This window comes from Ochotona curzoniae, unplaced genomic scaffold, assembly GCF_017591425.1.
Source record: "Ochotona curzoniae isolate NIBS_2020 unplaced genomic scaffold, NIBS_Ocur_1.0 scaffold_4701, whole genome shotgun sequence".
Taxonomy (NCBI): domain Eukaryota; kingdom Metazoa; phylum Chordata; class Mammalia; order Lagomorpha; family Ochotonidae; genus Ochotona; species Ochotona curzoniae.
The window spans coordinates 7,765,747-7,780,157 of NW_024467122.1; the positions used below are offsets into that span (position 1 = coordinate 7,765,747).

At 58.7% G+C, this 14,411-nt stretch overlaps 1 protein-coding gene across 3 annotated transcripts in view; it reads left to right on the forward strand.

Moving 5' to 3' along the window:
• The window catches only part of LRRK1 (leucine rich repeat kinase 1), a 117,156-nt gene extending 109,006 nt beyond the window's left edge, over window positions 1-8,150 (forward strand). For all 3 annotated transcript variants that reach the window (XM_040969910.1, XM_040969912.1, XM_040969911.1), the window contains 5 exons: window positions 1,076-1,193; window positions 2,022-2,138; window positions 4,058-4,905; window positions 5,412-5,513; window positions 7,279-8,150. In XM_040969910.1, coding sequence (XP_040825844.1) covers window positions 1,076-1,193; window positions 2,022-2,138; window positions 4,058-4,905; window positions 5,412-5,513; window positions 7,279-7,456 — 1,363 coding nt within the window. In that variant the 3' untranslated portion in view covers window positions 7,457-8,150. The remainder of the gene's footprint in view (window positions 1-1,075; window positions 1,194-2,021; window positions 2,139-4,057; window positions 4,906-5,411; window positions 5,514-7,278) is intronic.
• Window positions 8,151-14,411: the final 6,261 nt, after the last annotated feature.

Here is a 14,411-nt window from a genome sequence, read left to right on the forward strand (position 1 = left end):
AGTCTCCCACGTGGGTGCCAGGGGCCCACCTGGTGCACTGGGTGGGACCCTGGGTCAGAGACGGGTGCTCTAGCATGGGGTGTGAGTATCCCAAGCCACATCTGAGCCACTGTACCCACCCCAGGCCTGTCTAAGGCTCACCACCAGGAGCGGGCAGGCCAAGGCCTGGCTGTCCCGTTTCACTTCAGCTTTGTACACCTCGGGAAGCCACAGACGATGGATCCAGGGCTGTGTCCCTGTGCCCCACCAGGGAGGCCGGTATTGAGACCTGGTCTCCTGGCTTCAGCCTCACCTCTGGCTGCTAGAGGCATTTGGGAAGTAAACCAGCAGATGGGGGACTTCCTGTCTGTGTGTACCCCTATCTCTCTGCCTTTCAAATGCATGTTTTTAAATTATGAAACAGAAAAGTAATACCAGCAGCCTGAGGAAGGGGCAGCTCCCGAGGAAGGGGGGCAGGTACTCTGGGCAGGGAGGAGAGAAGAACTGCCCTGGGACACATCTAACTCACGGAGGGGTAGGGATGGGCAGGGAAGACAGAGAAATGGAATCTGCGTGGACCGGCATTCTGCTCAGAGAATGAGAACGGGCTGTCAGCTCAGCCGTGTTTATCATCTCTCATCCAAAATGGTGACGCGGTAAGCGTGCGAGGAGGGGATGGGCTAGGTAGAACGTGGCATCAAGAATCTTCTGCCCCCACTTAGCTTGGGCTGTAAGAAAGACCTATGTGCTCTGGGATGCACCTACCAGCTACCGTCACAGACAAGGGACACAGGAGACAGCCATGGGGGCAGTGGGGCCACAGCGTCTGCTGAGACCATACCTGGCCCTTGTAGACAAAACTCTTCCATCCCCAGAGGACCTGTGACTCTGGGCTTCCCTGACCCCAGAATCCTGCAAGTGTCATCAGGCAGACTGCACACACGGGGCCCGATACCAGGAGGCACAGTCCTCGGTGCCCTCTGGAGCTAAAGAGGCCACAGCCATGCCCTCCTGCAGAGCTGTTGGCCACACTGGGGCTGAGGGCACTGGAGGTGACCACAGTCCCCAGGAATGAGCCACACGGTGCCTCTCACAGGAACTACACGGTGGTGAACACAGAGAAGGGCCTCCTGGAGGTGCGGAGGATGTGCTGTGCAGGCCTGAGACTAAGCTGCCAACTGAAGGTGCAGAACTCGCTGTGGACAGCCACTGAGGTAACTGCCCCGTGGGACCTACAGCTCCCAGAGTGAGGGCCAGAGCTACAAAACTACAGGACACCCAGGCCAACTCTACCTGCAGGGAGGCCTGGGTTCATCTCAAGGGACCCCCAGAGGAAGGCCCTCAGCCACGACAGGCTCCTGCCAGCCCTGGCCCCCACCTGTCCCGAATTCCGTGTACCTAAATGTTGAGTTCAGGAGAGAGGCTCAGAAAGTTGGGGTGTGTAGGTAGGGTCTCCACAGAAGACACCTCGTTCTGGGGACCTCAGGAATGCAGACCGACTCCAAAACAAGTGCTGTGACACTCTAGGTTGGGAGATAAAATACCACTGTCATACCTACTGGAAATATGCCGCTTGGTTGGTGTGGTCTGAATCCAGAATGTGCCAGAAAGAAATAAACAAGAACCATACTCGGGCCCACACAGGTCCCTAAAATGCACCCCCATCTGACTGGGGGTGGTGAAAACTGGAGAACTGGAGAGTGAAGCACTACACCTCATGCTCTTGTGGAAGGGTTGAGAACAGGTGCCATGGCTGTGCCTGAGAATCAGTGGGAGGAGCCCTGCGGGGGCATCATCCCCTATGGTGGGCACCCCAACACACGCAGATACACAGGCTGTCTTTGGGGAGTGGACAATGGGCAGCTGTAGATTGATTCTTTGGATCTGCCCATGGTTTGGGGGGGGTTTCTTTCACCTGCCCCAGGAAGCCATGATGCTTGTACTTTCTAAGGCACAAAAGGGGTACCCTGGCCAAGCATTTCCCCTTGGGGAGCCCTGCACACTGCCCACCCAGGTCTCATGGGGGCTGTCTGCCTTTACAGGACCAGAAAATTTACATCTACAGCCTCAAGGGCATGTGCCCCTTAAGCACACCCCAGCAGGCCCTGGACACCCCGGCTGTTGTCACCTGCTTCTTAGCAGTACCTGTGATTAAAAAGGTGAGCTCAGGGGAAGATGGATGCATAGTCTCTCACCCCTATCTCTGACAGGTGAAATGCTTTTAAGGGCCACAGGTCCGTGTGAGCAGGTGTATGATGTACTCCATCCCTTGTGGCGCACAGGGGTCTCTGGGGCACTTGTTCACCTGCCAGGGCCACAACATCCCCATGGCCACTGGGTCCCAGGCCCTCGCATGTCCTGCTGCCAGCCCCTGTTCTCAGGCAACTCTACAGCCTCTCCACCTCCTCTCAGATGCACACCAAGGGCCCAGTTTCCAGCGTGGCCTTGCTCCCTGCAGCCTCCTGGTTCTGAAAGAGGGGTGCCTCCCTGCACTGCCCCTACCCAGCTCCACCGCACCCTGAGGGATAACGCTCTGCTGCCCTGGGTGGGCAGGATAATCTCTCATCACCTGCTCTCTCTACCTCTTCCTTCCGCAGCACTAAGCCCCTCCAGTCCTTGGCCCTCCCAGCCTCAGCCAGGTCCTGGCCCTCCTGGCCACTCCAGGCCCTGGACCTCCCAGCCTCTGCCAGGCCCAGGCCCTCCTGGCCACTCCAGGCCCTGGACCTCCTAGCCTCTTCAGGCCCTGGGCCTCCAGCCTCTGCCAGGTCCCTCCTGCTCCTGGGCCTCCTGCCCCTGCCAGGAGCAGCCCCTCTGTACACTCCTTTTCTAGCCCTCCCCATCCTTGGCTCTCAGGACCCAGGGTCCCAAGCTGTTGGCCCTACAGGGGAGCGACTTCCTGGCACTTGCAGGAAGCAGGCAACATGCATGCGCCAGGCATTCTGGGTAGACGGCTCGAGGAGCTTCTCCTGGTGCTGTTGCTTCAGACGTGGTGACAGCCGGCCTCCCATTCCACATGCCCCTCTGCAGGGAGGGTGTGAGCACGGAGCCAGTGCCGGGAACCCATGCCCTGAGCAGCGGGGCATTCTTAGGACCCGCTGACGGTTGCAAACTATATGAGCACTGCTCTCCTCCAGCCAGCTCCAGTTTCATTTCTTTAAAACGGAAGGGGGCGGGAGGTACAGGTATGAAATGAACCTTAGAGAGCATGGAGAGCAGGGGCACAAGGCGGCATTGAAGGCCGTGGCGGGCCAGAGCCCCCAGCCGGGGCGCCATCTCCAGCCTGACCAGGAGGAATAAAGCCGGCTCTGTGCACACCTCCCGCACGGGCACTGCCTCCTCAGCCATCCTGCCCGCGGCCAGGCCAGGCAGACCCCTGCATTCTTGCACGCACACACTCACACCCATGCCCCACCCCGACCTGGCCCAAGCAGGGACTGCGGACGGAGACCCGGCCTCTGTTTGCCTTGGCTGCCTACTCTCCCCTAAGATCCTGCATATGGATTCCAGTCCTTTCCTAGGGCTCATGGCTCTGGCTGCTGAGCAAGAGGTCGGTCACTTGCTCCTGGCGAGCCCCACCGAGCTCCCCAGTCGCCCCTCACTGGCTCAAAGCCTGGCTCCCTGCTCCATCTTGAGGAGCTCTTCCTGCCCACATGGACTTGTGAGGCTACAAAGTTGCATCCTGGGAGAGGCACCACCATGGGTCCTGGTTCAGTCCTGTGCCTGTAACCGTGGCCCCTGATCACTCTCAGGAGCCCCACCAAGGTCAATGGAATCCAGGGACTTGAGAGTAGGTGTCGCTGGCTGAGAGGGTGGATGCAATAGGATGAAATATGCCCCCAGGAGTGCCAGGACCACGAAGTGAGTGAGACTTAGCCCCTCCCTGTTCCCAGTCAGTGCAGTGTGGAACCATGGAGAGCATAGGGACTCGGTGGCGTGCTAATGCAACCCTCCTCGGGTGCAGGGGTGGACAGCGCATGCTCATGTTCAGATCGAATGTGATACCCACTCTGGTTCTCTCTTGCCTTGCACAGGGCTCAAGAGCATAACGCTTTCCCTGTCTTCCCTCCACTCCACGCAGAATTCCTTCCTGGTGCTGGCGGGCCTGGCGGACGGGCTCGTGGCCGTGTTCTCCGTGGCACGGGGCGTGCCCAGCGACAGCTGCTCCTACTTGTGCTCACACACGGCCAACAGGTCCAGGTTCGGCATCCCGGACGAAGACGTGCGGCAGAACCCCTACCCAGTGAAGGCCATGGAGGTGGCCAACAGTGGCTCGGAGGTGTGGTATAGCAATGGGCCAGGCCTTCTGGTCATCGACTGTGCTGCCCTGGACATCCGCAGGCGCCTGGAGCCCTACACGGCTCCCTCGGCAGTCACGGCGGTCGTGTGCGGCTCCGAGTGCCGGGGCGAGGAGGTCGTCTGGTGCTTGGATGACAAGACCAACTGCTTGGTGATGTACCATTCAGCCACCTACCAGCTGTGCGCCCGCTACTTCTGTGGGGACCCCAACCCTCTCAGGGATATGTTCCCCGTGCAGCCTTTGGGAGAGCTCCCAGACACCCCCATCGCCGCCCCCAAAGAGCCCAGGAGGGACTGCATGGCTGATGTGAGCATCATGTACAGCAAGGAGTCGGGCACACAGATCCTGACCCACCAGGACTCGCTGACCGACTACTGCTCCATGTCTTCTTGCTCCTCGTCCCTGGCCCCCCAGGCCGCCAGGTCCCCCTGCAGCCTGCCCAGCTCCCCGGTCAGCTGTGCCAGCGTGCCTTTCTCCAGCCCCTGCGAAGATGCTGACCAGCTGCACGAAGTCAGTGCCTCGCCCGACAGGGCTGAGCCCGAGCTGAGCCCCCTGGATGGGGACGCTTTCAGTCAGCACCTGCAGGCCGTGAAGCTCCTGGCCGTGAAGGACCTCATTTGGGTGCCCAGGTAGGGCTCCTGGCATGGTGAAACCATCCTCAGCCTGCCACCAGCTGCTCTCTCTCTCTCTCTCTCTCTCTCTCTCTCTCTCTCTCTCTCTCTCTCTTTGGGGGCTGGGCTGCAGAATCCTCTGGCTTCTGTGAAGGTAGCACTGAAGACCCAACAGGGGCTGTTGTAACAGGTGTGCTTGAGAGGGGAGTGTCAGTTTTAGCTTCTGGAGCATTCTCTTTAGCCAGACCTCACAGCAGCTGTGCCCGCTCTGCTCAGCTGCTCACCAGCGAGCCTGAGGGACCAGAAAAGGAGTGAGTGATCCCCGGCTGTGGCTGGGTTTCCAGCTGGGAGCGTTCTCTGCCTGCCTCCTCCCACCCGCACATCCTTCACGCCACCTGATCCCTGAGCAGAAACTGGGTATTCGCTGCCTGCTGACCATGCCTTTCTCTGCTCCGCTGCATTCCCCCAGAGAGCTCAGCCAGGACAAAACACTTCCCCTTCCCCTCTCGGTTCTGGTTTCCCAGGCGGGGTGGAGATGTTATCATCATTGGCATGGAGAAGGATTCAGGTGCCCAGCGGGGCCGAGTCATCGCAGTCTTAAAAGCTCGAGAGCTGACTCCACATGGGTAAGCCCCATGGGGACAGGGGAGGGGACCCCCCCAGGGGACCCGGGAGCAGCATGGGGGAAACGTGGGGAAGCTAAGGCACGAGCACCAAGTCCCATGCCACGGCCCCAGCAGCTGTGCGGCCCCCGTTCTCACAAAGAAACCTATATCCACCAGCATGGCCATCAGGCAAAGCACGAACAAGACAGGCTCTTCTGGGCAGCTGTTACAGGTCCAGTAAATGCCATGTGTCAGCATTGGCTAGGGCCACCTGCCTCTGAGATACCCAGTGCACCTGTAGACCAAGTGCCCAAGCCGGGGTACCTCGCAAGGGCCCGATTTCATCTATGATTCAGTCTCATTTTTGCCAAGTGGGGAGCCAGGCCCAAATTGTGCCAGGAGGAGCCGCAAGGCATAGCACGCTCCTTGCCTCCAGGCTGTGGGAGCAGCCCTGGGCCTGGGCAGGACAGCCTGCCTGGGCCACAGCCACAAGGCAAGTGCCCGCCTGCCATTCCTGCTGTCCCCTCATTGAGAACTGAGCCCCGTGTGGTAAATCTCCCTTATGAAAAGCCCCTCAATTTAAACACAGGTGTGCGGATGTACATGTGTGTAAGCACGCATGCATGAATATGTGCGTGTGGATGTATGTCGGTGTGTATGAATGTGTGTATATACCGGTACATGTGTGTCTGAGTGTGTTGCATGCCTGGATATGAGTTTAAATGTACATGTGTGTTTTAACATGCATGCCTGAGTGTGTTGTGCATGTGTGTGTTTGTGTATGCATGTGTATGTGCATCTGTGTATATGTGTGTGTTTATACAGACATGCCTCAGTTTCTGTGCAATTTGTACACAAGTGTATGTACGTGTGTGCCTGAGTATGTGTGTGTGCGTGCATGCCTGTGAGTGTCTGCCTGTGTATGAATCTGTGTGTGTGTCTCTCTGTGTGTGCCTGAGTATGAATGTGCATGTACAGGGGTGTGTGTGTGAGTATGAATGTGCATGTGAGGGGTGTGTGTGTGTTTGGGTGTGCTCTGAGCACCTCCCCATCATTCTGTGCTGCCTCTCTGGCGGCTACATCCCGTCTGCTGGTGACTGCGTGGGTTTTTATGTCTTCCGGACCGTCAGGGGGCTGAAGGATCCTGTCAGGCTTGTGTGTCCCTGATGACCAGTGGGACATCTCAGGCCACGCCACTCCCTGGCTCACCAGTACTGAGCTTCCTCGGTAAGACGGGGCAGTGGCCCCTGCCCTGTGAGGGCTCTGAGGCCAGGCTGAGCCTGGGGATCAGACTTGGAGCAAGTGGTCTGCTCACCAGGCCAGTTGGCTCTGCTGTACCTGCTTTAGGGTCCTGTGGCCTCTACCTAGTCCCATCCAAAGCCGAAGTGAAGAAAGAGCCCCTGGTGGCCAGTACAAGCCAGCCCTGGCACGTGCTGGGTGCCAAGTGGGTGCCCGTATGGAACGCAGGAGAGAAAGTGCAGGCAGGTACAAGGTGAGCCACCAAGGCAGAGGAGCCCCAGTGCCATCCATTGTGACCCAAAAGGAGAAACGTGTCTGGAAATCATGTGAAGCAGCTGCCAGAAGGGCAAGCACTTGTCCCACCTGTGCTCTATCCTTGGGCTTGATAAGGCCTCAGCCCAGAGCGGAACACACCAGGGAGAAGCTGACCGGGGACCCCAGTGCATGCTCAGACCCCAGCCCGGGAGGTGCAGACAAGGGGGGCCCTGCTCCAAGGCAGAGGCAGACCCTCCAGGATTTCCTGAGACCCACCCCCTCCCCTCTGCAGGGCACTGGTGGACGCAGCCGTGGTGGCCAAGGACACGGTGGTGTGTGGCTTTGTGAACGAACAAGCAGAGTGGTGTCTGGCCGTGTGGAGGGGCTGGGGCGCCCGGGAGTTTGACATTTTCTACCAGTCCTATGAGGGGCTGGGCCGGCTGGAGGCGTGCCCACGGAGGAGGAGGTGATTCCAGTGCGTGACAGTCACACGGAGCTGGCTCATGACCACTCGCCCTGGCACTGCAGCCTGCAGCACCCTGAGGACCAGGAGGGTGGTGGAGCCCCGCCCTGGACTCCGTGCTGCTGAGAAACAGCCAGGCACCAATGATTTGGGGGGGTTCCTGGTTTCCTAGGGTAATGTGACCTGAACACCCAGGGGAGGGCTGTGGACGACAGTGAGAGACACCTCCCCCGCTTCCTCTGTCAGCTGCCAGGAGCAGCAGAGGGGACCCTGTCCCAGTAGCAAGCCTCCCTGACATAATGGACCTGCCCGGCTGCCTTCCTGGGTCTCTGATGGAATTACACCAGAATCTCTGAGATTGGGAGCAGTTCAGGGCAGGGTCGGGGAGGGTCCTGACCCCTACCTCTCCCCCACCCCAGGCTCTCATCCCCTTTCACAAGCTCCTGAGTGCCCCCCGGGTCCAGTGTGGGCCTGCCAGGATCAGATATCCCCTGGCATGGAAGGTGTGTGTGTGTGAGAAGCCCCGGAGGACCAGCCGAGGCAGTGCCCGCTGGGTCCTGGAATGAATGGGTTCCTTTAAGCCTCGAGGCCCTGGGCAAGCCTCTGCATTTTTCTCCCTGACAAAGGGAAGGAGAATTTCCCAGGGGCTCGGAAGGGGCCCTGGGCTTCCAGCTTTGCAAAATAAACTGGGCAGCCGCTGGGGCACAATCCCTGTCTGTGCTTTGTGTTCGTCATCCCAGTCGCCTTGGCCGTGGGGCCTATGCTTGGGGACTCCCCATGTGTCCATCTCTGTGGGACACAGGGACAGCAGAGCAAGAGGCACAGAGTCATTCATGGGCCTTACGTGCATGCCAGCGAACCAGTTCTATAAGGGATGTAGGCATGAGCACACACTTATTTCATACATGTATGCACAGGCAATGAGCGTGCATGCAATACACACGTGCACACTGTCGGGCACATGGACAGGCCGATGTGGCCCCCTCTTTGCCTGGAGTTAGCCAAGAGCAAGAGCTTGGATGGAAGACGACACAGCTTGAGTCACTAGCTGTTTTCTCAAATTCCATGATAGAAAACAAACGTGGGGTTGGCCAAGGGGCACAGCCCCTGCTGAAGTTCAGATGGCAGCACTGGCTTGGGCCTCGCAGCCCCTCACCACTCAGGGCAGGAATGGATGGCCCCACTTCTGTGGGCAAAGACAGCCTCAGGACGGAGGAGCCCCCCACCACACCAGCAGGACCTTGGGGGTCAGTCACCCTCCCCTCTCATCCTGGTGCTCACAGCTACCCAGTGAACACCCCAAATGCAGACCAGGTGCCCTGCCTCAGCCTGTACTGTGTCACCTGCTACCAGGCGGCTTTGCAACCACCCATGTTCCCTTCCCATCTGCCTTCCCAACTTCACCATCCCCAGCCCCAGGCCCAAGCCACATAAAGAACCCTTCGTCCAGTCAGAAACCATGCAGGTGGCTGTTCATGAACTTGAGGACATGGAAATAGAAAAATTACCACAAAATCCAAAGATGGACAGTCACCTGAGGGTAAGTGTCTTCTTGCAAATGGGAGATGAACAGCTGACTTGCATACGAGGAGTTGAACATGGCTCAGTAAGAGAAGGGGTCACATTGTAGAACAGCAAGTTAAACCACCACCCACGATGCCAGCATCCCATATTAGGATGCCAGTTTGCATCCTGGCTGCCCTGCTTCCCAGCCGGCTCCCTGCTAACGCACCTGGGAAGGCGAGAGAGGCCAGCCCAAGCGTCTGTGCCCGTGCCTGCTGCTGGGAGACCGTGACAAAGCCCCAGTTCCTGGTTTCGGCCTGGACCAGCCCCAGCCACTATGGCCATCTGGGATGTGGACCAGTGGGTGGCACAGAGCAGTTAGTGGTAAGAGTGCCGTGGCCGTGGCCAATACTGCTCACACCACCCTCCCCCTTCCGCGTCATTTCCCAGCAGCCTTTGAGGCAGAGGCAGCTCAGCACTGTCAGGAAGTTGCATCACAGGGGCCTGGGGCGACGGGGGCCACTTGGGCCATGGCCCCTGCCTTTGTCTTCCCAGAGGGTCTGTGGGACCACAGCCCCTGGCTCTTGGGAGCCTGCCCACCAGGTTTCTCGTGGTGTCGTGGAAAAGGAAGACACAGCTTCACCAGAGCCATTACCAGCTGTCGGGCGCCACAGCCAAAGGTGATTCCTAAACCCGCATAGCCGTGGTCCGTTAGCTCAGCCAGAACCCTGGGAGTCAGCCAGGGAGCCGACTGCCTCTGTGCCGGTGCCAAGAGAGGGACCTGGGCTGGGTAGAGAGCCATGGGAGGAGCCCAGACGTGTCCCAGCTGACACTTCCACATCATGAGAGCTATGTAATGGCCACCAACAGGAGAAGGGCCAGGGCATCAACCTGGCCACACAAAGGCCAAGTCCTAGGGCATGGTGACTTTTGTGTCCGAGTTCCCTCGGTCCACCCCCAGCCCCGTGGCCCTGGTTTCTCCTGTGTGGAACAGTAATCATGGCCCCTTCCCCCATCAAGACTGGCTTGGCCATTAGCAGAAATTATGCCTGGGACATCCCTGGCCCAGCCTGGCTCCCCATTCCCTGGCCTCGCTTGGCTCTTCCCCCAGAACCAACGTGGGGAAGTCCAGGGTCCAGCAACCTGGGAATTACGGGGGGGTTGGGGCTCTTGGGGCACACGCACACTTCTGTATGGAGTGCCTGGTGCTTCTCCCCATATCATGTTGGAGTGCACCCTAACAGGCTCAGGTACTCCAGGCCCTGCCACCCATGTGAGGGGAGCTGGACTGACTGGGGACTGTGGCTGCCTGGAGCAGGAGCAGGGACTCTGAGGATCAGCTGGACCCCTCTGTGCAAGGTGTTGCTCCTGTGAAACCACAGCCCCTTGGGACCAGTGTTACAGCACAGCAGGCTCGTCTGCTGCCTGTGACATGAGCATCCGCTGTGGACACTTGGGGCCCCTGCTGCTCCACCTCTGACCCAACTGCTCGCTGATGCTCCTGGGAAAGCCACAAAGGGTGGATCCAGTGCTTGGGGTCCCTAAACTCACTTGGGAGACAAGGTTGAAGCTCCTGGCTTCAGCTTGGCACAACCATTTGGGGAGTGAACGCTCTAAATTCTGCCTTTTGAATAAGTTAATAAATCTTTGGGGAAAAAAGAAAGTATACAGTTGGTGTTCTTTCCTAAATGTGAAGTGAAAAGGTTGCACGGATGCAGATGGAAATGTCAGTGATGGCTTTCTCTGGCTGATGAGAGCATCGCTCAGTTTTGATTCTTTTGATCCTGGCTTGTTATTTCCTTTGTCAGAAGAAACAGATAAAAGTGATGAGAAAAATGATTCGCTTTTCCTATGAGGCTAAGACCGCATGTCTTGCTGTGTGGCTCCAGCCCTGGGGACTCCGAGTTTCCCAGCAGCCACGGCCCAGGGAGTCCTTCAGTCAGCTATGCAAGCCCAGAATTAGAAACCACCCAACTTCAAGGGATTCCCAGCCGGCTGCATCCCCCATACCCAGAGGACATGAGGATACGGAGGAAAGGACACCCCGTGGGACACAGCCACGCCTTCCTGGAGCCGACTTGAGCCACCATGCGCGGAGTGGACAGCTGCTATGCAGCCACTGCCCAGCAGAGTGGGACCCTTTGGGGCCAGGTCCCAGGCCTCGGATGGGTCTGGCTGGAGGCAGGATGGGGGGATACCTGGAAACAGACTTGCCTCCTGCACCTGAGTTCTTGGGTATGGACTGGGGGCAGGACTGAGAGGCAGGGCAGCTCTCCCCTCGTGTGAAGGCCTTGTACTGCCCAGTTGGCCATGGGCCTTGCTCAGGGTCTTGCTGACCTTGCTGCTGGCACTATACCCATGCCATTACCATCATCATTGCCACAGAAGCGGGGCCTCCTGGCGCGCCCCTCATCTGCCCTTCACACAGGACTGAGGGCCAGGCTTGCAGCTTCCTCACTACTGCACTGTCTCAGGGGGTGCTGGGCAAACTCTGCTGGCTGTACCCACACTCGCCCTACTGACATCTGGGCTGGAGCCAGGACAGGGTACCAGGGGACCTTTTGTGCCTGGGCAGTCAGGGAGGCCCTGGCTGTAGAAAAAGCTGAGGACGGCCAGCGTCTATCTTGTGGCATGACCTCTGGCCAGGACTATGGCGGAGGACAAGTGGCAGGGGAGCGGGGCCAGACGAGGGGCAGGGACATGTAGAAGAAACCAGGGAACATCTCCACCTCGGAAATAGCCACTTCAGACCAGCCAAGCCTCACACGGCAGGTGTGGCTACAGAAGTGAAAGCATGCGAGTCTGTTGCGTAGATTTTATTTAGAAAAGCGGTTTCTCCGCGACCCAAAGCACACGCGGGTCATGACCTTCAGTGCCTTGGGGGTGGGGGAGGGCGCGGGGGAGGGCCAAGGAGACCCCTGACGCTCTCTGGGAAGGGACCCCAGGCCGGGACCCCTTCCTGCCCTTGCAGCCCTGGACTCCTGGCTTAGATATGCCCCCCTTGGCTCCCATTTGTTTCTCTCGTATCTTCAGATGCAGAGTCCAGAAAGTGAAGCTGCACCGAGCCAGTGCTGGGGGTGAGAGGCAGAACGCTGAGTCTGCTTTGCCACCAGCGCCACATGCTGCCTGGCCCACCGATTCCTCCTTCCTGGGACCGCTGGTGCCTCCACCCTCTGCCTCTGGGACTGAGGAAGAATCGAGTGTGTGGACCCAGCAAACCACCCAGTTCCATTCATCACAGCAGAGGCCAGTGTGCCTGGGGAGCCCTGAGCTCAGGGAGGGGTGGCCAAGGGCAACAGAATCTGCTTGGCCTTTTTTTTCTTTCTTATAGATGATGTAATAATTAGGGACACAGAGAAAGCTCCCGCTCACTGGGCCACTGTCCCAAACACCTGTAATGACCAGGACTGGGCCAGGCCAAAAGCAGGGTGTGCGAGCTGAGCATCTGGGCCACCTCTGTCGCCTCTCAGGGTGTGTGTCCCCAGGAAGCCGGAGCCAGCAGCCCGAAGTGAGAGCAGACCCTGGGTACTCCAACATGGGATGTTGGTGTCTTACCTGCCAGGAGACACCCACACCTGTCTGGCCCTTCAGCACCCCCAAAGCTGACACCAGAATTCCCCCCTCCCCTGGGGTTCCCACTGGTGCTTGCCCGGACAATAGCTGGGCAAAGCCCCGGGGCTATCCCTTGGTGTGACAGGGGGTGGGGAGAGCTTTAGAGCCTGCCTCTGCTGACTGCCCACAGGGAGACCTGGGCCTGGTTCCACTTACTGGGAAGAAAACATGGGGCTGGGTTAGGGACAGAGTGCAATGGGGCACACATGGCTGTGCTTGTGTCCTTGTGTTCCCATATGTGTGCTTGGCTGAAGAAATGTGCTGGCTGCCAAAATAGGAGCTCTCCTCTCCCTGTCTTCTTGGAGTTTGGGATATGTGGCAGTGGGCGCCAGCCTGGGCAGCCCTCTCCTCCTGGGTCCTGCTCTGGGGTGGGTGGGGCAGTTCCATTGCCCGCCACCAGGGGGCGGCCTGCTCCGAGCAGCCCAGCCTTGGCCCTGGGCGGCTGTGCCCTGGCCCAAGGTTTGCAGGGCAGCCGGATCCAGCGGGAGCTCCTGGCCTTGATGAGACTACTTTACCAAGTATCTCCAAGTAGGAGCCGATGGCAGGGGGCAGAATCCTTGTGGACATGTGTGACTACAGATTCCCACGGGAGCCGGGGCCTGCCAGGGAGACAGCTTGGGGAGGGGAGAGGTGATTTTTTTTTTTAACTTTCTGATTGACATCTCACTTTCCTTATGTCATAGAAACTTTTGAAAATTTTACTTGGCTTTTCTTATTATGCTACAGGCTTGTGAGAGTCTGTTCTGTGTGCATGTCTGTGTGTACATAGGTGTGCGCACCCTTCTCTCACATGAGAAGAGATGGCCCCAGAGTAGGCCCACCCAGGCCATCCGTGCAGCGGGTCGGTGGCTGGGGCCAGGCACAAAAGCGATCTTCACAGCCTCTCCGTTGCATCAGTCCTCCTCCTAGAAGCAGGGTCTGCGCCCACCCCTCTTCACCCCTGGGGGCCTGTCACCAGGAACGCTGGCAGAAAGACACACCTTGTGACTGCTCCAGGTCAGTCTGAAGACAGGAGAGCTGGGGACCTGCACAACCAGGACGGAGGCTGCCACCAAACACTGTGGCATGTGAAGATACCCAAGACCGTGCCTGAGTGTTTGGTCCAGGGACTCTGCTGAGCCACCCACCCACTGCTGGCGTGAGAGAAAGCAGGAGACAGCCTCAGGGCATCCCAGCTGCCTGCCCCCACCCAGCCGTAGACTTGGGGCAGCTGCCAGGGCCGATATGAGACTGCCTTACCGGGCTTGGTCTGAGTTCCAGCCCACAGATGGGAAGTTGGGTGTTACATTCTACTAAATGTTGGGCTGCTTTGTTAAGAAACAGCCGTTGGCATGGGCGGCCAAGGAAGGGGTCCAGCAAATCGTGTCCCCCAACTTCCCACAGACACAGCCACTGCTGGGACCTGGCGGTCACAGGTTATACTCAGAGCTGCCCTCTCTGTAAGCCCGGGTCATCAGCTGACTACTGGGGAACAGCTCATCTCTGAGGTCCCACCGCCCTGGAGCCTGTACACACCCCTTCTGGACTAAGCCAGTAGCCTCTTTTCCCAACCCCAGGCCCAGGCAAGGTGATGGTAGCCACCTGGCGAAGCTCCAGGACCAAGTTCTAGGCCATGCTTAGTGTCTCTGCACCTGTTACATGAATGGAGGGGGGGCTTTGGGAGTAGGAGGGTTACCATGGCAACCAACTCTTCCCTTGGAGCAAGCCCAGATGACAGCAGCTGTGATGGGGTGGCAAACCTGGAAAGGAAACACACTTTGTATTGGCCTGGGCTACTGTGGGGCCACCTCTCCACCAGCCACTCAGACCGTGGGGGTGGCCTGGCGGACAGGAGTTTCCAGGAAGGG